Source organism: Strigops habroptila, chromosome 5, assembly GCF_004027225.2.
Source record: "Strigops habroptila isolate Jane chromosome 5, bStrHab1.2.pri, whole genome shotgun sequence".
Taxonomy (NCBI): Eukaryota; Metazoa; Chordata; class Aves; order Psittaciformes; family Psittacidae; genus Strigops; species Strigops habroptila.
The window spans coordinates 44,184,718-44,209,259 of record NC_044281.2 but is presented as its reverse complement, the minus strand read 5'-3'; the positions used below and the strand labels follow the sequence as shown (position 1 = coordinate 44,209,259).

At 38.0% G+C, this 24,542-nt stretch overlaps 1 protein-coding gene across 1 annotated transcript in view; it reads left to right on the top strand.

Moving 5' to 3' along the window:
• The window catches only part of KIF5C (kinesin family member 5C), an 89,174-nt gene that overhangs the window by 41,183 nt on the left and 23,449 nt on the right, over positions 1-24,542 (top strand). The window contains exons 4-15 of the mRNA XM_030488622.2: positions 507-611; positions 3,278-3,326; positions 4,252-4,307; positions 5,158-5,245; positions 7,346-7,470; positions 9,476-9,580; positions 9,923-10,071; positions 14,399-14,547; positions 17,627-17,802; positions 19,958-20,026; positions 23,176-23,382; positions 24,394-24,540. Of these exons, the coding sequence (XP_030344482.1) occupies positions 507-611; positions 3,278-3,326; positions 4,252-4,307; positions 5,158-5,245; positions 7,346-7,470; positions 9,476-9,580; positions 9,923-10,071; positions 14,399-14,547; positions 17,627-17,802; positions 19,958-20,026; positions 23,176-23,382; positions 24,394-24,540 (1,425 nt within the window). The remainder of the gene's footprint in view (positions 1-506; positions 612-3,277; positions 3,327-4,251; positions 4,308-5,157; positions 5,246-7,345; positions 7,471-9,475; positions 9,581-9,922; positions 10,072-14,398; positions 14,548-17,626; positions 17,803-19,957; positions 20,027-23,175; positions 23,383-24,393; positions 24,541-24,542) is intronic.

The window sequence follows — 24,542 nt, the reverse complement described above, 5'->3', positions numbered from 1 at the left end:
TAACATGGAGAACAGTAGCGTTTGTAAGGCACAGCTCTCTGGCAATAGGCCCAGCAAGCTCAAGTCAGAATATATTACTCTAATCCTCAAATCCCTGCAACCCAGATTTCCCTTTAGCTTTCTAGCATAGTGGTGAAAGAGAAGCAAAATGCTTTAAAACTTCTTGTTTCTGACATGTTTCCAAATAACTGATTTAACTGGGAGAACTGGGCTGTTATTTGTACATTTGTGTTTATTCATCTATCTTTGGTGGGAGAGTGGCAGTGTAAATAGCAGCAGAACAGCACGCTTAGCAAATGGCAGGAGCTGATAAAAGAAATAGGTGCTCCATTGGGTGAAGAGTGCTAAAACACTGAGTTGTTCTGCCACCTTTTCTGTGCACTTGTATCAAGTGAATCCCCCGCAAGAGCAGGTGGTAAGTTCATAGGGACCTGCTGGAGGAAAGGGTGTTTGGACAAGGCTTTCTCCTCTCTTGTGCCTGATATGGTTTGATTTTGTGCCTGCAGGGGAAGCTGCACGACCCTCAGCTCATGGGAATCATTCCAAGAATTGCACATGACATCTTTGATCACATCTACTCCATGGATGAAAACCTGGAGTTTCATATAAAGGTAAATGCAGAATGACATGTTACGTAATGGGCGGACAGAAGAGAGTGGAGCTGGATGGGAAATCTGCATTTATGCTATAACATTTTCCTTTCTCCCTTTTATAACTCAAAAAAGCATTACGTTTCTGAGGGTATTTACTAAAAATAATCTAATACGGTTACTAGCCTTTGATGGAAGTTTTTCTTGAGTATGTTTTCAGCTCAGGTTCACTAGTCTGTTGGTTGTCTTGTCTCTCACCGCAGTTGATAGGCTAATCAACATGGTAAGAAAACACTTACTTCACTGCAGCTTCTCCAAAGACTGTACCTAAGCTCCACTACTTATGGCCATAAATACTATTGATCTTCATGACGTTTGTGAGAATACTGACATGCTGTTCCTACCTTGAGGATACAAACAGTCCTCTATAGTATGTGGGTTTGAAATGAAGGAAAGATGGCTACAGAAATTTACAGAAAGATGTTTAAAAAGTAATTTTTCACTCAGAAGCCTGTGTATGGATTCCTTAAGATGGTGGTCTAAGTCTCAATTTGAACAGCTACCCTGTTTTTCCATGTCCCTATCTTGATCCTAACTATATGATCTCTCAAATTTCTGGAGTGACCTTTAATTCCTACTCTTTGTCCAGTCTCCTGGGGAGCTCTCAGCCATAGCAGGGGGCATTGGTCCATCTGGCAGAGTTGGGGTCAGGCTACAGCTTGCTTCCAAGCAGACATCAGTAAAATTACCCAGTGAAAAATGAGTAGTCCTCTGTGTCATCCCTCCCCCAAAACACTCAGAATATACCTAGATGGCTTCAGTAAAGTTAAGTAGCTGAGCACAGGTAGAGTGTGAAAACACTGTCCCTTCTCCTGCTGTGACCAGCTGATGCTCTCTGAGAGTGAAGCTCTCCTCCTCTGCCCCTCTTGTGCCTAAAAGTTAGAGATGAGTGACTTTTTAGTGCTGCTTACATTAAAGCACTTGAAGCATTTCTGGGGGTATATATGTATATGTATGTATTTTAATAATCTAGCAGAGTATCTCTGAACCAGCCACTGATCTTCCAGAAGGACTAGGTCATTTTGTATTGAGAACATTCTTAGCAGTGCCTGTTTGTGGACATGCTCATGAAGTATGCACAGAAGGAGCAGCCTTATGAATTACAAATAAACCATCTAAAGATTTTAATAGACCTTAGATTTTAAAATATTGAGCTCCTTAAGAAGAGACACCTCTGAATTTTTATAGAAATGGCTTCCATAGGAGTGACACTGATTTCGTCACTGGTAAAGCTCTCCTGTGGCTATTGCTATTCTACATGATAGCACTTGGATACCAACAGATGGGGACCCCCTCGTACAAGATGTAGTAAGTTCCTGTCCTGGCAGATGATTATCATTTTATAAATCATGTTCTTCCAGCAGTGAATTGTTTCAGTGGTTTTCTTATCATAGTTGACATTTATGAATATCTTAACAGAAAAGCTGCCTAAATAGCAGTGAATGAGTGAGTGATTATACAAGGAGCTGTCATTGAGAGAAATGCATGTTCTGTCAGTGGGAGCAAGAATTTAACTGAACTGTCACACTCTTTTAATAACTGAGCCAATGTTGAAAATTAACGTCATTTTTTTCCTCTCCCTCTTCAGTAGAGGCACGTTTAGAGCAGGGAGGTGTGTTGGTCCTCATCAGTGTGTTAATAGGATAATATAAAGCACGTGGGTTAAGTCTGGGAGAACAGGACTGTTGAAAAGAGCTGATCCAGAGGATGGCTTTAAATGGGACACAGGTGAAGTAAAATGCATAAAAGCAAAGTATATCTCTGTTTAACATCAGTTGTCACATAGGAAGATCAATTCATCAGTATAAAACCCCACATAATTTTTCACATGAGAGGAAATGGTAGTTTACTAAATAGCCAGAATTTACTGATACCTAGAGTTTAGCCATCTAGTATTCTAGCTAAATAATCCCTGGGTAAAGCTTACTCAGGGTATGGTTAGGTACCATGCCCCTAACACATTTGTGTTTGCTACTGAGTTGAATACCCTTTTGTAAAGAAAGTCATTTATTCATTCTCCCTCTCCTTTTTTTTTCTTTTTTTTCTTTTTTTTTTTTTTTTTAGGGCAATTGTCTGTTTCTCTCTTACAGAAAAGCTCATTTTCAGTTTCTCCTTTGGGACTTGATTCAAGACAGAACTTTTATATATGCTTCATTTTAAATTTAATTTGATATATATTGCTTGTATTGCTTAGGCTTATGTAACTTGTATGTTAAACTGCTGAAGATGCTGCCTGCTTCTGTGCTGCTGAATATCAGTATACCTCTTACAGCTGTCAAACTTGACCCTTCTCGTGATGCAGCTATCCTGGTGTGATAGTAGCTGAATTGATTTGTTTCTGTTCAATACTTTTGCCAATTTTGCCTATGTTTAAAAAAAAAAAAAAAAGACAACAAGATTTTTCTGAAGTTGGGTTTTTTTCTGTACTTTCCTGATGAATCATTGATAAATGGAGAAAGATCAATGACTTGTAAATCATTCAAAATACATGGATGTTCATATGGAAGATGTGATTCAAACTATGTGGGAAGTGGCTTTTATTTTTAGTTTGGTGCTTTTTATTTTGACAGATATGGAAATGTAGGTACAGAGATGTATAAATCTAATGTTTGTGATTACTTAATTAGGTTTCCTACTTTGAGATATATTTGGACAAAATAAGGGACCTACTTGATGGTAAGTTCTGCATTTCTTGTGTGACTAAGTGTTTTTGGGCTTGGTGTAGTGCTTTGAATCAGCACGTAAGGGGAAACAGCTATTTTCTTTGATGGTAGCTGTATGGGTCTGTGAAAAAGAATTTAGCAGTTTAAGTCATCTGATCTCTGACTCTTGTGCACCTACCTCTGCAGTGCTACGTAGCTTGGTTATAAAAGGATACAGAGAATTTTACAGACTTCCAGGCAGATCTGAGCCTCATTGGCAATATATGTTCTCAAAGTAAAACTGTACTAATGTATATAGTGTTCCATTGTTTTTTGTTGTGTTTTGGGGCTTTTGAGTTTGTTTTGGGTTTTTTTGTTTTTGGTTGGTTGGTTGGGTTTTTTTGTTTGTTTGGTTGGTTTTTTCCTGTTAATTCAGGATACATTCAGTTCAACATATTCCTTGCTTTGCTTCTGTTAGGTAGAACTTATTGGGAGTGATCTATATTTTTTACAATTTGTGTCTCTCTATATGTGCACTGTATGTTAATGAAAGTGTGAATTGTGTGTGTTGAATCAGTCTGAAGACAGAAATATATGCTAATTGTAACACAAAACCAGGAAGAAGTATTTGATCTGTTTTGAATTCCAGTGAGTTCTTCTGTCTCTTTTGAAATTCTTGCTGCTTCGGCAAAATCCAAGTTGGTCTGTGTTCATTTTACTAATCCAAGTAATAAAAGTTTTTGTGGAGTAAAGTTAGCTTTAAAAAAACAGGTACAAGGTGAACAGAACAAGAAACAAGTTTAATGTAATGGAAATATTGGTAGTTCATAAAGAGTGGGAAGGAACTGCAGTTCTCACTTACAAATTTGATATGTTCACAATATTTGCCTGTCAGTGCTATAGTTGACACATTATTACCTGTGGAGTATTCCTAACAATTGCCATCTTTTTTTTCCTAGTGTCAAAGACAAACCTCGCTGTACATGAAGATAAAAACAGAGTCCCATATGTTAAGGTACAAGGAAAATTTGATGTTCAGTTTTTCATTCTTTCTCACATATTCATTTATTTACACATTTCCATTTGTATCCCAGTGTGTTTGCTGAAATGATTCAACTCATGTTTGGAGTCTTGAATGTTCAAATAGTATTTGTCCCTGGATTTAAATAGTTTCCAGAAATATTAACAGGCTTGAACCATGTTTGTTTTATTTTCCTAACTTTAAACATTTACATTTTGTTAGTATGGTGTCAAATTTTAAGTATTCGTATTCCCATTTCTTGTCAGATGTGAAAGAGAACATCTCGAAGAATTTTTTTTTCTTTAATTTTTTTGCATATATGCTGTAATCTCGCAATATTTTAGAACAGATTTGTTGGATTAAGAATTTGTTTTATAACTTCCTGGGCCCTCACTTAAATATAATATACTTTTAATGAACATATATAAGACTTAATAATATACATAAAATATTGTTCTCTTTATTCTCGTCCTCAGGAGGGGAAAAAAAAAAAAGATAAAATAATTCCTTCAGTAATATTGCATTAAGGCAAAGAGCAAGGACTATGCGTCTTGTCTTGTAGTTTGGCAGAGAAAAACTAATTTGGGTATGTAATCTAACCCAAATTAGTAATGGGAATATATGCTGTGTCAAATCTTTAATCTGGTGACAGAAAATTGTCTCCCAAGTTACTCTGAAAGTCATACAACGGCATCTTTTGGTCCATTACCTTGCTAATGATCATGTTGAATGTTGATGGTTCTTCTAATTATTTTGCTCATCAGTGCTAAATATTCTTCCTGAGGGCATTTGGAGTACTAGCACAATTCCTAAAGTTTTCTGGTTTCAACTTGCATGTTTCTAGGGTTGTACAGAAAGATTTGTATCTAGTCCTGAAGAAGTTTTGGATGTCATTGATGAAGGGAAAGCTAACCGTCATGTAGCCGTTACAAGTAAGTATTCTGTGAAGGCTTTTCTGGCTATGCAGTATGGGTGATTGTAGCTTCCTAGTGATGTATTGATTCTTCACATTCACAAAGTACTTTGAGTCACTTATGTGAACGATGTAATGATGCACAAATTATAACACTTTAAAATGAATAGTGTGTACATTTTTTACTGCTTCACTGCATACAGAAACATTTATTGACTTTCAGCTTTGAGAATTCCTGAATTTAATATATGGCATTATATAGTATTGCTATGTGAAGTGTCAAATATGTATTGTTACACACAGTATAGATATCTTGAAATTATGTATAACCGAAATTACGTACATAGTCTCTTCTTTGTGCTACAAGTCTAGAAATCAGAATAATTTACTGCTCAAACGGCAGGCAAAGACTGCAGAGCAGTTTTCAGATTCTGCCTATCTCTTGCAAGTTATCCCAGTGAAGCAATGACTTGGACTGAGTTCCGATGATGGCAAAGCAAACAAATCTTCCTAAATTAAAAAACATAATTGCTTCAGCCTGTGCCAGATCTGTTGACATTGTGTTGCATGCAGCCTACTAGCATTATGGTGAGAAAAAGGACAGGTATCTTTGGCCTATTCCCAATTTATTCTGTAAGATGTCTTTGATCCAAGCAGTCAGATTATCAGGACCGCAGCTTGTAACTCAGGTCTTTGGGGTGGGGTTTTGGGTATATTTTTTAATATATAAATTTATTTTTTATGATGCACAGAGTAACTTCTTTCTCTTCCATGTGTCTACCTTCTCACTTTGTTAAATACTATATTGCTTTAGCTATTCCATGCCTTTCTCATCATACTAATAGAAATGTATTATCTTCTTTTTTGAAGTAATGTTTTCTCCCGTTGTTTCTGCTATTCTCTTTAACAAAAAATATCCAAATGCAGCTTTTGCTGTGGTACCACCTGTTGCATTTGGTGCACACAGAAAAGTTCTGACCGAAGTTGACACAAAATGAATTTCACCTAGACTGAAATGGCAAGGAGCAAATTTGGAAGCATTATTGAAAAAAACTAAGTTTGGAGGTGGAGAAGAAAAAGGGAGCTCAGAGAAATACGAACATTGCTACAAATGGGAATGGGTGAAAGGTGGTAGTGGGGTTTACGGTAACAGAAAATAGAGAAAATGGATGAGAAATGGTTTACTGATTCTTAATGCTTTCTTTTTGCCAATATATGAAACTTTAAGCATAACATGGTTACAATCAAACTTATAATAAATGGAAGCTGAAACTAACTACTTGTTTTACTTGTGGCCTGGGTGAAGGAGGATTTTTAACTACTTGAGCAATAAATATTACTCTGAAATTTGAATTTAAATAGCATGGTTTTGACACAAACTTTTACTAAATACTGTCAGATCTCCTCACACAACTGGGCTGAGATGTGCCCAGCATTTATTGTTACTTCTCTTTAAATTCTCTTGCTCAGCTCAAAATTATTCCTCTGTCCAGGATGCTGAACATAACGTAGTTCTATATCTAAACAGTGTCTGTTATATCACAGCATTTTTTTGTGTAAGCTGTCTATGAAGAAGCATAAAAGGACAGAACCTTTATTTATTACTGTATCTGTGAAATATTGGTTTATTATGCACAGAATCCTCGAATCGTTTGGGTTGGAAGGGACTTTAAAGCTCATCTAGTTCCAACCCCTTGCCACGGGCAGGAACACCTTCAACTAGACCAGGTTGCTCCAAGCCCCATCCAGCCTGGTCTTGAACATTTCTTATGCTATGATTTTTTTACTATTTCTGGTCAAATTTTATTGCTGCAGGGGAACAAAACACTTTCAAAAAAGAAAGGAGAAAAAAATCAAACCAAACCAAACCAGCTTTTTCTGCAAGATTGTCATTTAGCATGAAGCTGGTTAATTTGGTCATGTTGGGAGAAAGTAGGAGCTCATTCTGTAGTCGATGAGTCAGTGAGCTTTATTTGCAGCTCTTGGCATAGACACTGCTGTCAGTACAGTGGATCTCCAGTGAATGATCTTACACTTTTGAATTTGCTAGCCATAGGCTAGCTCTGATGAAATAGAATTTCTTTGTCGTTTAAACAAAACCTTTCAAATATGATTGCAGATATGAATGAACACAGCTCTAGGAGTCACAGTATCTTCCTTATTAATATTAAACAAGAGAATGTGGAAACTGAGAAAAAACTCAGTGGAAAGCTCTACCTGGTAGACTTGGCTGGAAGTGAGAAGGTAATCTTCCCTTTTACCTAAACTGCTGAATGATCCTAGTGGGATCACTAAACTGGTTATGTGCATGTGTGTCAGTGCCAACTAAGCTAGAAGTCTGTGCCAACTAAGTCAGAAGTCTGACCTGAGGTTATCATTAGTATGTCAATCTTTCTATTTTTTTTAATGTGGGATGGAGAAAAGGAGCAGATCAGAACTATTGGTATGAAATGCAAAACCCCAAAGGCTGTAATGTATCTTTGTTTATAATGAAGTGGCTTGAACTAGAGTATTTTTATATAGCTTTACACTTAGTTATGGATATTTGTAGAAAGTAGTGTAATTTTTATGGAAGTTGTCAAATGAGACAGCTATTTTAATTTGCTTATATTCAAACATGTCCTGTTTCTAGGTTTTCTGTAATTATTTCTCATATTGAATCAATGAAGTAACGGCAGTTAATGCAGTTACACAGCTGAAGTCTATTTGAAGCTCCCTGAATGACTCTTGATATAGAAAATATGGAAAAATACTAACAACAAAAGAACTTGTATCTGTCTGCCAAAAGAGTAATGGTCTAGAACAGTACTGCAGTGCAAAAAATGTCATTGTTTCCAAGTTCTCATTCTAACATCTTCTAGAGTGTTAAAAATGGTTTAACTGTAAATGAAATGAATTATAAACCTTGTAATTTTGCAGCAGTATGGATTTCTTTATTCAAGCTGGATTATAGAATAGTTTGGGTTGGAAGGGACCTTCAAAGGTCATCTAGTGCAATCTCCCTGCAATGGGCAGGGACATTTTCAACTAGATCAGGTTGCTCAGAACCACATCCAGCCTGGCCTTGAATATCTCCAAGGATGGTGTGTCCACCACTTCTCTGGGCAACCTGTTCCAGTATTTTTCCACACTCACTGTAAAAAAGCCCTGAGTAACTACTGGGCATGTCAAAATAATTACTCATGATGAAGCAATGTCTTTCATTGTGGTGGCAGATTTCTACTTCTTTCTGAAAATGAGAAGTAAAATAAAAGTATTTGTTTGATAGACTGTACAGCTTTTAGGGTTGATCATTGGGACACACTATTTGATAACCTGTTGGTACAATGCAGAAGCCATCCATCAGAGTAATTAATCATGTTAATTTCTATTATTGCATATAATACTAAATGTAAAATCAATAACTTTGTGGTGTTTAGAAAATGAGTGTTCAGAAAATGTGCTGTTTAGAAAATGAGTGTGTAGTCAGGCTTTACTCTCCTCTGAAAACTACACTTTTGTGGTTCATTTTGTTTGGACATTGTACAGAAAATCTGAAATGAGGGTTTCCTTGGTAGATTGTCTTCTTAAAAGGTACAATTATGTTTCCTTTTATGTCATGTGGCATTTTTAGATGAAAGTACAGATTCTGTAGTTTTAATGCGGAGAAAAATATATGGCTTTATTCTACATTTCTGTGCACTTCCCCACCCACCCCATCCCCCAGAAAAAGAGAGAGAGAAAAGATTTTAAAACTCTGTTGCTGTCTAAAAGAGTGCTCGTCTTAGGCCACCAAACTTCTCAACTGGGCCACCTTGGGGTCCAGTTTGTGGACCAGTAAACCTTGCATTCAGGATGAGCAAGATCATGCTTTTTCTATCCTCATATTCTTGGTCCATGCAAGCAAAATATAAAGCCAAGATACTCATTTGGTGGTGCATGCTGTGCCAGTAAGCGTGCCCTGAGAATACACCTGTGGTGTTCAGGCTTGGAAGTAGTCGCCAAGCGTCCTCAGGTGAGCACAGCCTTACCAGCTTTTCCCTTCACAAAGCAAGGATCAACTTGCACTTACACTGGAAGAAAGGGAAGTATTACAGGCTTCCACTAACAAAAAAGTTCATATAAAATTCTCCTTCTTCATGCTGAGGTTAAGCTTGCTTTGTTTTTCTTCCAAGGGTATCTTTAACTGTTGCACTATCTGCACTGAAGCTGTACTTGTACAGACGCTTGCTAATAGTTGAGCCTGACTGTTGCCTGCTCTCTTTGGTAGGTCAGCAAAACTGGAGCAGAGGGTGCTGTTCTTGATGAAGCTAAAAATATCAATAAGTCTTTGTCTGCTTTAGGCAACGTGATATCTGCCTTGGCAGAAGGAACTGTAAGTAATCCTGTTTTGTGTTGTTGAAGAATGGCTTTTTATTTATCTGTTTCTTTGCCATGCATATAAAAAAAAAAGCTAACATTTCAATTCAGGAAGAAGAAAATATTAGCTTTCCAAGCACAAACCAGTGACACTTTTGCTATTCTGCTAAAGATAAGAAACTAATTCTCTTGAATTTCACTTGAGTGGTTATCCAATCTTGGCACAGTCAAAACAATTACTCTTCAGGATTGTATACTTCAAGTCCATTAAACTCGTCATTGTTGACTCATGTTCTCTCTCATTAGGATATCATTATTTTAAAAAATTGTTCTTATCTCTTACTTATATTTTGATTAGAAAACCCATGTTCCATACCGAGACAGCAAAATGACCCGAATACTTCAGGATTCCCTTGGTGGGAACTGCAGAACTACTATTGTTATATGCTGTTCTCCTTCTGTGTTCAATGAAGCAGAAACAAAGTCAACCCTGATGTTTGGGCAGCGGTGAGTCCTACTAGGCATTAGGCTGGATGACACTTACATGGGCTCTTCCACATGTTCCGAGCCAGCTGAGGCGAGTGAGATGAGTAGGCATTTTAAAATAGGGACGCTATGTTTCTGGAGCTGTTACAAAATAGTACCGTAGAACTTGAGAAAACTGTCTCTTCGTTCCCTGTGGTATCAGATAAATAAATGTTAATGTTGGCCCGCAGCTGCACTACTTAGAAACTCTGGTAATTTTTCTTGCAGAAAGTGCAAAGTATTATCATAGTTCTTTGAAATTTTATGGAGAAGATAATGGTATTAGGCAATTTTCTGTTGGCTAACTCAGTGGAACATGTTCAGGTTTGCTTTATCTGATACTGCTCATGATGCTTTTAAGAGGTGTTTTCTCCTTGAATGGCATCTCAGGGATTATTGTTATGGCTGTGAAAAATATTTTTTAACTGTTAAGAAAAACGAAGATTGTGAATTGCATGTAATATTCACAACTTCGATAGATGACCATGATAGATCATGGACATTTTTACGTTTGAAGGATCTTAACAGTTTAGGACAAGGCCTCAGAAAAAAGCAAGGATAGAAGAAGTATGGAAGTATCCAGAAAGAAAATTTCTCTTCCATATGTGTTTGTTGCCAATAGCCATATGAAATACATTTGGAAAGTTTGCAAAAATAGGCTCATTATATAATTACTGCTTTTGTTATAATTGAAGAGAACTCTAATACCTTGGAAAATTACTCATTTTGGTTTATTTCTGTAATAGCAGAGAAAAAAAATACTAGCTAATTATGATTGTTTGAAATAGGATTTATTTAACCATTTGTAAATTATAGTAAATTTGTCTGTCTGAAAATGGGTTCTTTTTCCACCATGCATAATTTTTTGCATTGAAGCCCACACTGTTAAGCATTTTATATTGGAAAGTAAGATCGCAAATAAAAAATTAATCTGACAATTTTCTTTTAATTCATTGCTCTACTTTTGTCCTTTAATGTGAGCTTTCCTTAGATTTTCATGAGGGAAGATGATCCCTTTATTGTGTTCATGTAAGAATACACAGAAATGCAGGACAATAGCGGCAGTTGGCTGCAGTCCCTCTTAATGGAGAGTTGTAGATTAGTATGGGTTAGGGCTGGAGGGCAGTTCTGCAACATGCTCTCCGTCTGGCATTGCCAGAACCAGTATACTAACTTGTCCTTGTCATCTGCTGCTGGGATTTGTGCAAGGTGTGCTGCAAGCCAGGTAGCTGCAAAAAGCTTGAATTTCTGTGATCTCTGCTTCCTCTATAGTGTTTCCTTCCTTTACTGCAGAACTATAAGCTACTCACTTAAATAACAGCATGCAGGAAAAACTTCCCAAAGAGAACTTTGCAGGTCGCTGCAGTAAGGTTTTATGAAAAAGGAATTTAAAAGGAGGAAGTGGTCATGAACATAATCAGGTTAAAGGCTGCTATGCGCTTTTAATTCAGCATTGTGTGCTGAACATGAGTTTAAGTTATTAAAGATATAAGCTTTTACTGAAATCTCATATGCTATAATGTGTATCACAAATTTTGAGAAAATGCAGCTATTAAGATGCAGAAATTAAATAACGAGTGTTAACAATTCTGAGGTGTGAGTTGCACTGTTTTTGTTGATGGTAGAAGTTTAAATGTCTTGATGGTTTAAACCTCAGTTTAAACCTCCCCATGTACAATTTTCTCACTACAGGTAATGTCAGACAAATGTGAGTCTGCACCTCTGTAGACCTGAAGAGCAGTCACAAAGGTCCTGCTGATTCATTCTGGATAAGGATCCAGGGCAGTAATGCAGCCACAGGGACAATTAATTTTAAATAGATGAATAGGTACTGTGTTAGTTTTCAGTCTTCTTGCTCTTATGCTGAACTATTTGTAGGGTATAGTTTGAAGTAAAAATAAATGCAAGCAGTAAAATAGAATAGTTCAGATTAAGGAGATTAAAAGGTAATATAGCTTTTTAAAAATTATTTTATTTTAAAATCTAAATTAGAAGTGTTTTGGGTTTGCTCTGTAATGCATGAAAGTGCTCCAAGGTCTTTGGGAAGTTGTATGCTCAAGTATTTGAAGCAGTATGTGCAGGGGAAGTCCAGTTTCCATGTTGTTTCAATTTACATTTCTCTCAGTTTCTTTTCTCTTTTCAGTAATCAGTAAAACTTGTCTTCCTGTTCGGGGCAAAATAATTTTCAGACTGATTCTGCACACCTGGCTAGCAGAGCTTGGAGTGATGTGACATGACGAACACTTTTCTAGGGAGAGAAACATTTTTGAGATGGTCCTTACTGAGGACTAGGATGTCAGCTGAAAGAACTAGGACAACAACTAAATACTTTGTGAGAGTGCTTGGTTGGGGTTTATTGTGGGGTTTTTCTTTGCTTAAAAGCTATAGAATTGGGCTAAAACAGGAGTTCCTTGTGGAGAGCATTTAATTGTAGGAAAGGAAACACAACTAGGAGGACAGGTGATGCACCAGACTGAAGAGCAGTGCACATACTATACATACACAGGGTTATTTGTCAGTATTTTTGATAGGAATATTGCTGTCTATGGGAAGTGATCTCGTTTACAGGCTCTTTGGTTGTGGTGGTTCATTTTTCTGCTGTGTCAGTAATAAGGACCTGAATAACATTAAAGGGAAGGTACATGAGTCATGGGTGATTACTGGGTCTTCCATTTTCCCTAGCAAAAAAGAATTATATCACCATTAAAATAAGCATCAGGAGTAAAATTCATCTTCACAGGCCCCCTTGTACTAATCAACATGTGCATGTGCTCCTCTGTTACAAGTGAGTCAGTTTCTTCTCTTTCTGCTCCATCTTTTCTTGTGGTTATGTATTATTTTTAATTTTAGTTGCCAGTAAGTACTTCATCCATCATTAGCTTGGTAATGTTAATAGACTTTATGGTATTTCTCCACCCCACCCCCCAACCCCCCAATTAAATGAGTGGAAACTTGAGCCACGCTTTTGGCAGGGACAGTATGTAAAAGCTAACCATTAGGCATTATCTTAAAAGTACAGGGTAATTTTTAAATATTTCTAAGGTAATAAAACTCCTGCTTGACACATAGTGCAAATCACTGGAGTGCAGTATGGGGCACAAATATGGGAGTGTTTTCTTGCTGACAAAACAAACTTTCAGGATTTTTAGTGATTGGCCACATTTAAAGGATGCTTTAGAATCAGTAAGTGGAGCTGTGAACAACGTAATTAAGAACACATGCTTGCCCCAGAGGAGAGTTAGCCAGTGCACCTATATCCTATTCCCAGATGTAGTTTCTTACATTGGTGTTTCAGCCTGTGCTTTACAAACCAGTGGGAGATTTGTCTGTTATTCCTTAGCCTCTATTTTATTCAATAACCCTGGAGTCATTTGGAGGGACTCATTGTCAGAGCAGTGAAGGGCAAAGATACAAAGTTTTCTTAATTCATACTGATCTGTTTGTTTTATTCTTTTAAATGTGGATTTCCTAGAGTAGGTTCTGTGCATTTATTTTAATTTTTTTCTGCTTGCTTTGCCTTTCTAATGCAATTGTTTAGTTTCAGTTGGAGCTAGGCACTTTCACAATAATAAAGTGGTGGTCATTGTTAGAACAGTTTAAATTTTGTGATATTTTTGCCTAGAGAGACAGTAACTTGTGAACCAGTCTACCGTGGCACATGCACAAGTTTAGGCTTCCTCCCCACTGAGAGCCTTCCTCAGCCCAGTAACTGAGTTACCTGGTGGTGACCAGCAATTCTTCTCCTTCCACCCCCAAAAATGTATTTGAAAGCACTGTTTGGCTTTCAAGAAGGATAAGTTTCTGTATCTCTGCTTTACTGTGTTGACATCTCTCATGCTGTGGTGCTAGAAATATGGCTGAGTTTTGTTGGTGGAGTTCAAGGGGTGGTTGTTAAGAGATGGGGTGAGCCTGTCGTTAGACACCGATGTAGGGTACCTTACTGTGGGTCTCAGTCCAGAAGAAGCTGCAAGGTGGTAGCTTACCTAGCAGAGCAGTAATGACAGGACTTGGTTTTGTCCTTGATCCAAGAACAGTTTCCAGAGCTTCCCTTTTTGGAGGAATCTGAAAAGGCAGACACATGTCTGCTCTAAGTCAGTGGCTGCTGGATTTTGACAAAGAGAAATTTCTGTTGAGGCTTCCAGGAGTAATGGTACTGAGGGTTTGAGAGAGAATGGAATTGTGGCACTGCACTTCAGAAAACTGCAAATGTTTAGTAGTTGCCCTTTGTGTTTCAGAAAAATTTCTGAATCCTTACTGTTGTATCGAGATAAAAGTTGCAGAGCAACTGACACCTGGTTTTGTTGTACAGAGCTAAGACAATCAAGAACACAGTCTCTGTGAATCTGGAGCTAACCGCAGAGGAGTGGAAGAAAAAATATGAGAAGGAGAAAGACAAAAACAAGAGTCTAAAGAATGTTATCCAGCATCTAGAGCTGGAGCTGAACAGGTGGAGAAATGGTACGTACCAGAAAATTGGAATGGGCATATATATTTGCATTTTTAAGTTACATACATTTTAATCTTGCCTTAAATTACAAGTGTCATACTAATTCTAAGTTCACCATTCAGAGTTGTATTTCACACTTCATAATAACTGAAAGGTGAAGAAGCAAATACCAAAGAAACCAGCAGAAGCCATTTACAGAAGGTACCATTTTAAATGCCAACACTAGCAGGATATCAGATGTAGACAATACAGGAAGACATGAATAATTTTTAATAATGTTAGTAATATTAATGAAGAAAAGGTAAAATGCCATTATGTTTGGTTTTCTTTTAAAGGAACTCTGTTCCTCAGGCATGAGAATCAGTTCTGCTATGCTTTTAAGGTAGCTAGATCTTGGGGTTTTTTTATAATTGAGTTTAACTTTAGAATAATTACTACAACAATTAGGAGAGTGATCTGGTTAGAAGAATCACATTTGTCTCTTTCTGTGGCTTTTAAGTGAAATTTATGTTGAGATCAGCCAATATTCTTATTAGAAACATAGACTGTTCAGGGTAGGTTGTGAAATCAAGTATAGTGTGGTAGAAGAAGAAGATTTTTATGCATGTATACAAATTGAAGAATTTTTATTTAACCTGAAATGCTAACAAATAATTTTAGCAAACCATCCTTTGAACTTTTATTCCACACATTACAAGATTAAAAAAGCAAACTCCAAACCAACAACAACCCCCCAGCCTGAAGAAAACTACCCTGCATCCCCCTTGCACCCTGAAATCTCAATAATGCTTCTTCGGAGTCATTTTTATTTTCTAAATTTCTTGTCATCCAGGCTCTGCGTGTTGATGTGTCAATAGCATGTAACTCTTGCAAAAGTGAAGTATCTAAAGCAAGAACAGATCTATGATTTAATTATTAGTTACAATTTGTTTTGTACAGTCAAGTCTGGTTTTGAACATCCTGGGTGAAATCACTACTTAAAAGACAAAACATGACCTTTATGGGTGCAAAAATTGCTTCCTCCTTTCAGCAAACTGTGCTGTTTACTTGCCTTTCAGATGAGATCGTTACCTAATGATTGCGCTCTGTGTCTTTCTCTGGAGACTTCAGCACTGGGATTATTTCCCTTATCAGCATAGTGCAATTGCTATGGAGACGGTCGGTCTGCTCTTGGTGTTGAGGAGTGCTGGGGATTTATAACCCGCTCATGTTCTGTGTTTCTTTCTGTGTTTGCTAAATGTGATAACTTTAATTTCCTTCCTGTTCTAGAAACAGGGTGGTTTGGTTTTGGGTTTTGACACCCCCCCCCCCCCCCGAAAACCCTGTGTAGATTCTTTCTATATGCCTTGTAAATGAGACTTAAAACATGCAGTTTCTATTGTTTTGTTTAAATATACGCACTTCCTCATCCCCTATGTCTGTCCTGTTTTTCTCATTGGCGTTACCCAGCCAATGCATTCAATGCATTCAAAATACTATTGATTTCCTGGCTGACCTTCTGCAGTAGTGTTGTTTGGAAAGATATTCTGTCAAAGGAGGCTCTTTACACATGAAAGTGTCACAGAAATTGCATCTTGAGTATGAATTGCAAGATAGATGCATAAATATTCCATTGGTATAGTTTATTCTATGAATTTAGAAAATAATATGCAAAAAAAATTGTAGCAGTAAATGGGTTCTCACTGAAGCAGGATTTCAGAGCCTTATAACCAAGTGCACAATTTGGTCTGTGTTTTACGCACAGGAGGTTGTTCTCATCCAGGGAATGAAAATCTAAAGATTAACTTTGGGAGGTTCCTGATGGATTCTTTGCAGCCTGAGGAGTGTTGCCATGTATGCAAGGTCCCATGGTCTGATCAAGCCCACCTTTCCTAGTCTGCTCCAGTAAAACGCAACAATGAAAAATCAATTTACATTTTTCTCATTAATAATATAAAATATGGTCAAGCCATTAACAATAGGGCAAAAAGTGTTTTGATTTAAGTACTTTATTATAGAGGTTTTGGTGTTTGATTTTAAATTACTTTTTTTCATGCTTGAAGCTTGAAAAAAGTATCTTCTTCATTAGTTGGACTTGCTCTTTCATGCCCTGTTTTGTTTTGGGGCCTGAATGAGTCCGCTTTTTTGGTTTTTGATATATTTGTCCTGTGTACTTGTTTCCCTGCCAGTAAGATAAATAGCGCCTACACTGTTTTGGCAAGAGGAATGGTTAGTAAAGCTTCGTGGGGCTAAAATATTGTCGCTCTCAATAGAAAAGGAAAAAAAACCTGTTTGTGCAGAAGGGTCGAACGTAACCTTCCCACACCTCGAGCAATGCGTGCAGCATTCAGTGGCTTGCAGAGTCTCTCACCGGACTCTAATGATGGTAGATTCAATTTCTGCATCAGCGCCTTGCCTGTCCGTCTTCACTGAACTGCATCAGGCTCGTGATTGCAATGCACCAATGTTACTGAAGAAAATATTCCTCAGAGAAGATGATTTTGAAAGCAAATGTATAGAGATGACATCCTGTCTGGTATGCATAGGCAACATCTGAAAATTGGTGTATGCACTTTAATTTTAGATGTGACAAGGCAGAAGGTGAATATAATTTTAAATGCAGCTCTCTTCCTTGTTGTCCTGGTGCTCTAGCAGTTGATGATGGGGGAGGGAGAGTTGATAAGGCAGTTGGAAATCTGGAGAGGAAGAGACATTTAATTGCCAGTAGGCTTTAGGCTGAAAGTCAGAATTTTTTCCTCCTTATTTACACTTCTGTTTATAGGTGGGATTAGCCCCATAGATTGAGGGCTTGAGTGAAAGGGGAGCCAGGAGTTCAGTGTTTTTAATGGCAGCCATTCAAAGTGTTGCTGCATTTTGCATAATGTATTTCTGACTGCGGAGATCATCTTTCTAATGAGTATGGCCTTCTTTCCACACCTACTTTTGCCTATGATTTGTATGCATGGCAGTTGCATCTCACACAGTGAGATAAAACCCTTCTAGACTTTTCTGAGTCCCTCTTAGCAACTGTGCAGGACCATCCCAGGATGTCCATGGTTTTGGGCAACCCTCTGCCTTGGATTGTAATGACCATGGATTGTGTGCCTGCAGGAGAAGCTGTGCCTGAAGATGAACAGATCAGTGCAAAGGACCAGAAAAACCTGGAGCCTTGTGATAACACCCCCATTATTGACAACATCACACCAGTTGTTGCCAGCATCTCAACAGAGGAGAAGCAGAAATATGATGATGAGATTGCCAGTCTCTACAGACAGCTGGATGATAAGGTGTGAACATTTGGTTTGACTCCATTCGCTGTGTGTAAATGGAAAACTTGCCCAAACTGGGTGGATGTGTCTCTGTATTTCTTGAACACCATGACATGGAAAATGTCCCAGAGCTCAGAACACTGTCATTGCATAAAACTGGATTTTGTCCTGTCATGTCAGTTATCTGCCTCTGTTCCCTCTGCAGATAGATTTGGGGATATTCTCCATAAAATCGGAGCCAAGTTTGCTTTTAATTTTAAGGGCTCAGTACAGGCTTTTCAGCACTCCTTCAGCGATTTTTGTGAATCCTTCGGCAAACTGCAATGTCACCTTGAAGGCACAGGAGAAAGAAAAAAGGCAGACTGTATCTTATACCTTTATTATGTGTTAGAATTTTAATGAAAATATATAAGTATCCCTTGGGTCTCTTTTGTTCATGTTGTTCTAGCTGTGAACAATGCCTGGAGTGCTAGTGGCTTGCTTATTTATTTACTTATTTGTTCAGCTTGAAATACATCATTGGCACTTAAAGCTATCGGCAATATGTTTTACTGAGTGCTTGCCATTAATAGCTTTGGCTTGTGAGATGATAAGTATGTGTGGGGGGAAAGGCATACTAAAACCATTGCCCATCATGGATAAGAACAGCATAAAAGGCTATCTAGCAAAAGTTTTCAGGGTAGCTTTAATCATATGAAATCAAAACTCGATTTTAACTTTCAATTGTAATTAGCAAGAAAATGTCAGAAAAAAGCCCACTGTTTCCTTGTATGTTAATATTAAAGTTTAGCTGTTTCTGAATACCAAGGCAGGGAGTGGACAGTTGTGTTTAAGCCTTAACTCTGCATGAAGTCTCTCTGCACAGTCCAGTGGCACACAGCAGTATGTTGATGGCATTCAAAATATCAGTTAAACTCTTTAAGAAATGACAGCTTTTCTGTGGGGGTGAATACATTCCTGGTACGTGTCTCTAGCTTTTATGTATTGATTAGAAAAAGAAAAGTCAGTTATTTTTTCACTTTCCCTTATCAAAAGTAGCAAAGCCCATTGCATTATTCTTGAGGGAACTGGCAGCAGCTTTGAATTTTACCCTAGAAAACACAGGAAGCATAATTTTGTGCATTACTGCAGTACTATAGGAAATGAGGTATTTGATCCCCCAAACAAAACCAAAATACTGCTATTTATAACTTGCTACAGTGCAGACCATTCTTATATCTGGGTCTATTTTAATATTAGCCAATGAGTCAATGTATTCTACTTAATAGCTGTATTTGGTCCCTTTTTGCACGAAACACTGCTGTGATTCTCTAGGAGGGTGCCTCTCCCAGCTGCCCGAGCCACTTCAGTTGGAGTATTTGCTATCAGAATATATTTATTAGCATGCTTGTCAGTGAAACACAAAATAAAAATTGACTGTGATAAGATAAAAAGCAACTATTTAGCTTCAGTAAGTTCCTTTAGAGAAGGGTATCCATCACAAGAACAGAGATGGACTTGGTCAGAGGCTGTCCTTGGTGTACCTCCTCTGGTGTTTTGGAGGAAGGACTAGTACAGAAGAGTCCATCATCATTTCTTGTCTGTATTTAAGGTCAGTTCCTACCCATGAGGATGCTATCTTAACAAGGAAGTTGAAATGCCAGTAGAATTGGACGCCTGGCTGTGCATTACCTGGCAGTATTTTCTTCAAGGGCTGTGATGGAGTAGGAAAATACATATTCTGCAGTTGAGGGGTCCAAGTTATGTGTGGTGGTTTGAGCATTAATGCAGTTCATGGATGCATTTCAGAGGAGCTGTAAGTTGTAGTCTCTAATGATCTCTCTTTAGCTGAAATATGGGGACAGAGTAAGTGGGAGAGAGACTGTATATGTATTTGTACATCTATAAAACATAATATGTTGTCAAAGTTATAAGGTCCAACTCTGATCACTTCAGTACCTTGTTTACCACCAGGGACACCTCTGCTTAGATATGTACTAGAGACAACTGCATGTATGCATTGCTTTTAGTGTGTATCTCTGTGCGTGTATATTTTTCTCCTCTCATACCACTGGAACGTGCACAAGGTTTGCTATGGTGTTATTGTTTCTTCTTCTCTAGAAAGGAGAAATAAAAGTGACCAAACAAGAACTGTGAAAAGAAACTAAAAATCTACAACCCTCTTTCATTGCAGGATGATGAAATCAACCAGCAGAGCCAGTTGGCTGAAAAGCTAAAGCAACAAATGTTGGATCAAGAGGAGGTAAAAAACTTAAAAAAACCCCAGTAAACAAAAAGCCCCTTACATTTTTCTTATGAGACCCTTGCACTATTCTGACCAAGATATAGAATCCTGGTGTAGGAGTTCACCCATCATTAGTGTTCCAAAACTTTGGTCTCTCTTTGCACAAAACACTGCCATGATTCTTTAGGAGAGTGCCTCTCCCAGCTGCCTGAGCCACTTCAGCTGGAGTACAGCATTATGCTGGCTGCATTTTTGGGGTGTGAAACCTCTCTTGTAATTGAAGAAAATTATTCTGTCCATGTCTCAATCCTTATCCAAACCCTCAAAAAGGTTACCAAGGTTTAGCTCCTTAACAGGGAGAGAACAACATATGAAAATGTCTGTTACTCATCAGTCATGACTTACCTGCCACCTTTGAGGACTTGTCCTCACTCAGGAATTTATTTTAGGCCATGATTAAATTCTTCATTCACTTGCCACAACTTTCTTTCGATCAACCTGTGTTGTGTGCTACCCATGTCGTGGCTATACATGTGTAACAATTATATGCATTCTCAGCAACATTATTTTCTGACATGTTATTTACACTATCTCACTTCTACCGTCTCTTTTACGTCAGTGTTCTCATCTAAAGCTTATTTTCCTCTCACAATTTTTCTTGTGTGTCGTGGTTTTTCTAAAAGGTAACCCATTGAACTGAAAGAGTAAATCCTTTACCTGAAAAAACAAGAACTGGTTCTCTTGAAAGCTACATGCATTTTCTAAGAAGGAGAAAAAATGACTGCTACTGCTGAACCCAGGACATTGTGTCTTATTTTCTGGGTGATGTGCATTCTTTTATTTGTGTTAGATATTTGGGAGCATGCTGTCTACACTGGCTTATTCCCCACCTTCTGTGTTCCGTACTCAGTATTACATCTGGAAGATGACTCAAGTTTTTGGTGGCCTCTAATCCTTGCCTTATAGGCCATTTTTTCCCCTTTTTTGCACATATTCTAATCTAGCTTTGCTGACTTACTGAAGTCTCCGCAGCTGATGTTGCATAGCTTCTACAGAAAGTTTAGATGGTTCATCCAAGAAGTATGTCCATCTCTTACCTTTGAAAGCTAATGTGACATTTTTGTTTTTTTCTTTAAAGGAATTGAATTAATTTTTCAAGTTTTTGTCTTCCACAAGTAAGCTTCACCTGCGCTGCGGGAGCAATGTACCTGTTCTGTCTTAGAGCCGTGATTAGCTCCATGATCCATTAGCTGCAGAGCAGCTGCCTCACTCTGCTTCCCCCTAATTAACCAGAGTACTTTTTCTGCTTGATTAAGCCAGCAGGTTAATTATAAATCTAGAGGCCTACTGCAGATGGCATTGTGTTGATTCTTGTGTCTTTGGTACCTTTTCATTGGCTGCTTCTTAGGGTGTGTGCTTTGGGGGGGATTCTCAATCTTCCACCCTTACATCTTGCATGCTGTGAACAGATCAGCAAAGTGCCGCAGCCATCATCTCCTTCCCTTTGTTTAGAACTGATTGGTATCATGTGTTATTAATAGCCTTTTAAAATCTTGGTATATTTTTCCACATTATATCAACAAGAATCTTCTGAGGAGCTGTGTTTATGCTCTAGGTGATACATAACACTTGCCTTTACTTGAAGTCGCAGTAATATTCACACAGTAAATTTCTTAAGTAAATGTAAATAATAGTTCCATCTGTGTTTAGTAGAAAGATTATTTTAAGCTATTTTGTTGTTTAAATATTTACATGCCATCTGGCTTTGGCAATTCAATGGGTTTTTCCATAATGTGAGTGCGCTTCTGAGGCTGCAGCATTACCAGTTAGATAAATTTCCCTTACATCTGAATCCTCTCTTCACCACTTTGGGCACGTGCCAGTGTCTGAAGCTGCCTGGTTGGTTTCCTATTTTCCATTAGCACTCTGAGCCAAAAAAAAAAAGCAATGTCTTCTCTGACATTCTCCCTTTAGGTGGTCTGTTTTAGAGAGATGCTGTTTTGATTGGGGTATCACACTCAACTTCTTCGTGGTCTGGGAGCCAGTGAGCAGTGGTGGGACAGGTCAAAAGTCCACCGAGCACAATTCAGTAGCGCAGGTTGTGTTCTACTGTCCAAGAAAGCTGCAGTACAGTAATATTATACTAATATGTACAGAGGAAGGCTTGGAAATAAGTGAGTTCTGTGAATGAATATCCAAACTTTGCTGTTAGTATGAGCATGAATGCTTTCTTGTATCTCATGCACTAGTTTTATGTTATTTTTCTATATTTAATGTTTTTAAGTGATGTTAAGTGCCAATTTTGTTATTATTCTTGAAGTAGAGTATCAGCAATAAATGTTGGGTAGCACCTTTTATTTATTTTCACATCATTCTGCAGTACACGACTGCAATTAAGTCTGGCTTTGTGCTAATAACCTGATAGCTTAATTTTCAAGACTTTAACATCTGAATGAAGATGGAGTGGTGCAAGGGCAAGGGAGAGGACCATGCAACTGATTTCTTACAGTCAGCACTGTTACTGAAACTTCAGCATCTCTTTCAATAGAATGCAAATAGTAAATTTAATATGTTTTACAGATTGGAAATACTAGTATGGGTGAAGTCTGTATTTTCTTCTTTAGGTAATACTGTGTCTCAGCAAGTATGAGCAGCTAATCTGTCTTCAGTATCAGGCTTCAGATGATAACTAAGAAAAAACATCACAGGTTTGCTTATCAAAATATTTCTGTAGTGCCACAAGATCTTTGAGGCTGCCTCAGAGCGCCTTTTACTTGGTTCAGTTCAAAGTTATGGGTCTGTGTTTAAACATTCTAGTTTGGTACTTTTTTGGTCCTAGCTGCAGCATTGGATTGGGGGCAAAAAATTTATTTGGAGCTGTGATTCTGTTTAAAAGAAGTTTCTCTACCTCAGTCTCGTGTCCAAATAGGATTTGATCAAGATTTTTCTTTTTATTGAAGTTCAGAGCCTTTTTTGCTTCCTTCAAATACATTATGCTGAAACCAGTGCTGTTTCTGGTAGAGTAGCAGGATTTCTTCTCCCCTGCTTTGTCTCTCTTGCACACACGCTTGTGTGCTCACACTTTCTGTCTGGTTTTGCCCTTTTCAGTATTGTCTTTTGAATGAGTTCTTGGGTGACTTAATGCTTCTGTGATATCTGGTTTCCAGCTTTTGGCCTCCACTAGGAGAGATTATGAGAAGATTCAAGAGGAGCTGACCCGTCTTCAGATTGAGAACGAAGCAGCAAAAGATGAAGTAAAAGAGGTCCTTCAAGCCCTGGAAGAATTAGCTGTCAATTATGACCAGAAATCCCAAGAAGTGGAGGACAAAACAAGGGCCAACGAGCAGCTGGCTGATGAGCTGGCACAGAAGAGTGTAAGAGCAAGCAGTTTATAGTGCTGGTTCCCTCCTCACCCCCTAACTCTGAGCCTCCCGTAAAGATTTCCATAGGGGTTCCCAGAAAACTGCTAGCCTGTGCTGTCCCAGGAATCTTTCAGATACTGCTGCCAACTATGTTGTTATGTAGTTTAAAAATTGGGAGTAACAGGGAAGCTGTTAAAAGATCCATTATTTGCAGAGGCTGACCTCTCTCTTCTATCTTACTTAAAGAATAAAATTAAGGTAATTCAGAAGCTACTTTATGGGAGCCGATGGCAGATTGTGGCTCTCTTGCAACCTCTGTATTTTTGCACACCATAAAGGCAACTGAACTGAATGTGAGAACTGGCCATTCTGTGTTTTGGTTATTTAAAAACTGTATTATGCCAAGAAAGATATGAAAATCTGCTTTATGCAAATTGCAGCATTTTGTGTTTTTCTGGACTCTGTGCTGCGGAGCAGGGATTTTATATGGAGTCAGGGGATGTCGGGGAATGAATCAGAAAAAAACCCAGCTTTTTTCAGCTGATGTATACTGAACTTAAGGAAAAAATCTGATCTGAGAAAAATCAAGATTGGCTTACTAGCTTAGTACATCCATGTTCCTTAATTCATTACACAAACTGAGGAAGCTGTTGTTAACAGGTCTGTTTTCATGGAAAGCTTTGTTATCCACTTCAGTAAAACAGATTCCTATGAAATCCATTTGAAAAGAACCTGATTTTATATCCTTCTATACCTGTTTCTCTGTGATTAACCTTCTTTGACATGTATTATGCAAATAAGATTCTTACCGGATTTACTACATTTAATAGATCTGAAGTAGGCTTGTTAGCAAGTGAGTTGCGAAAGCGGATTATGGCAAGGTAGAATTGTACATGACAGTGCACTGAGCTAGTAGGCACATTCAGGAAAGTACAAGACATTATGGTGTAACCTAGTCATCACACAAGAACTGATGCCCAGACTGCTGGGGGAAGGGTAATTTTTGCTCTTAAACCTTTTCAGAGTGCCCTGACAGCGACCCAGAGGGAGTTGGGACAGTTGCAAGAGCTCAGTAATCATCAGAAGAAAAGAGCTACAGAAATCTTGAACTTGCTGCTTAAGGACCTGGGAGAGATTGGAGGTATCATTGGTACTAACGATGTTAAAACAGT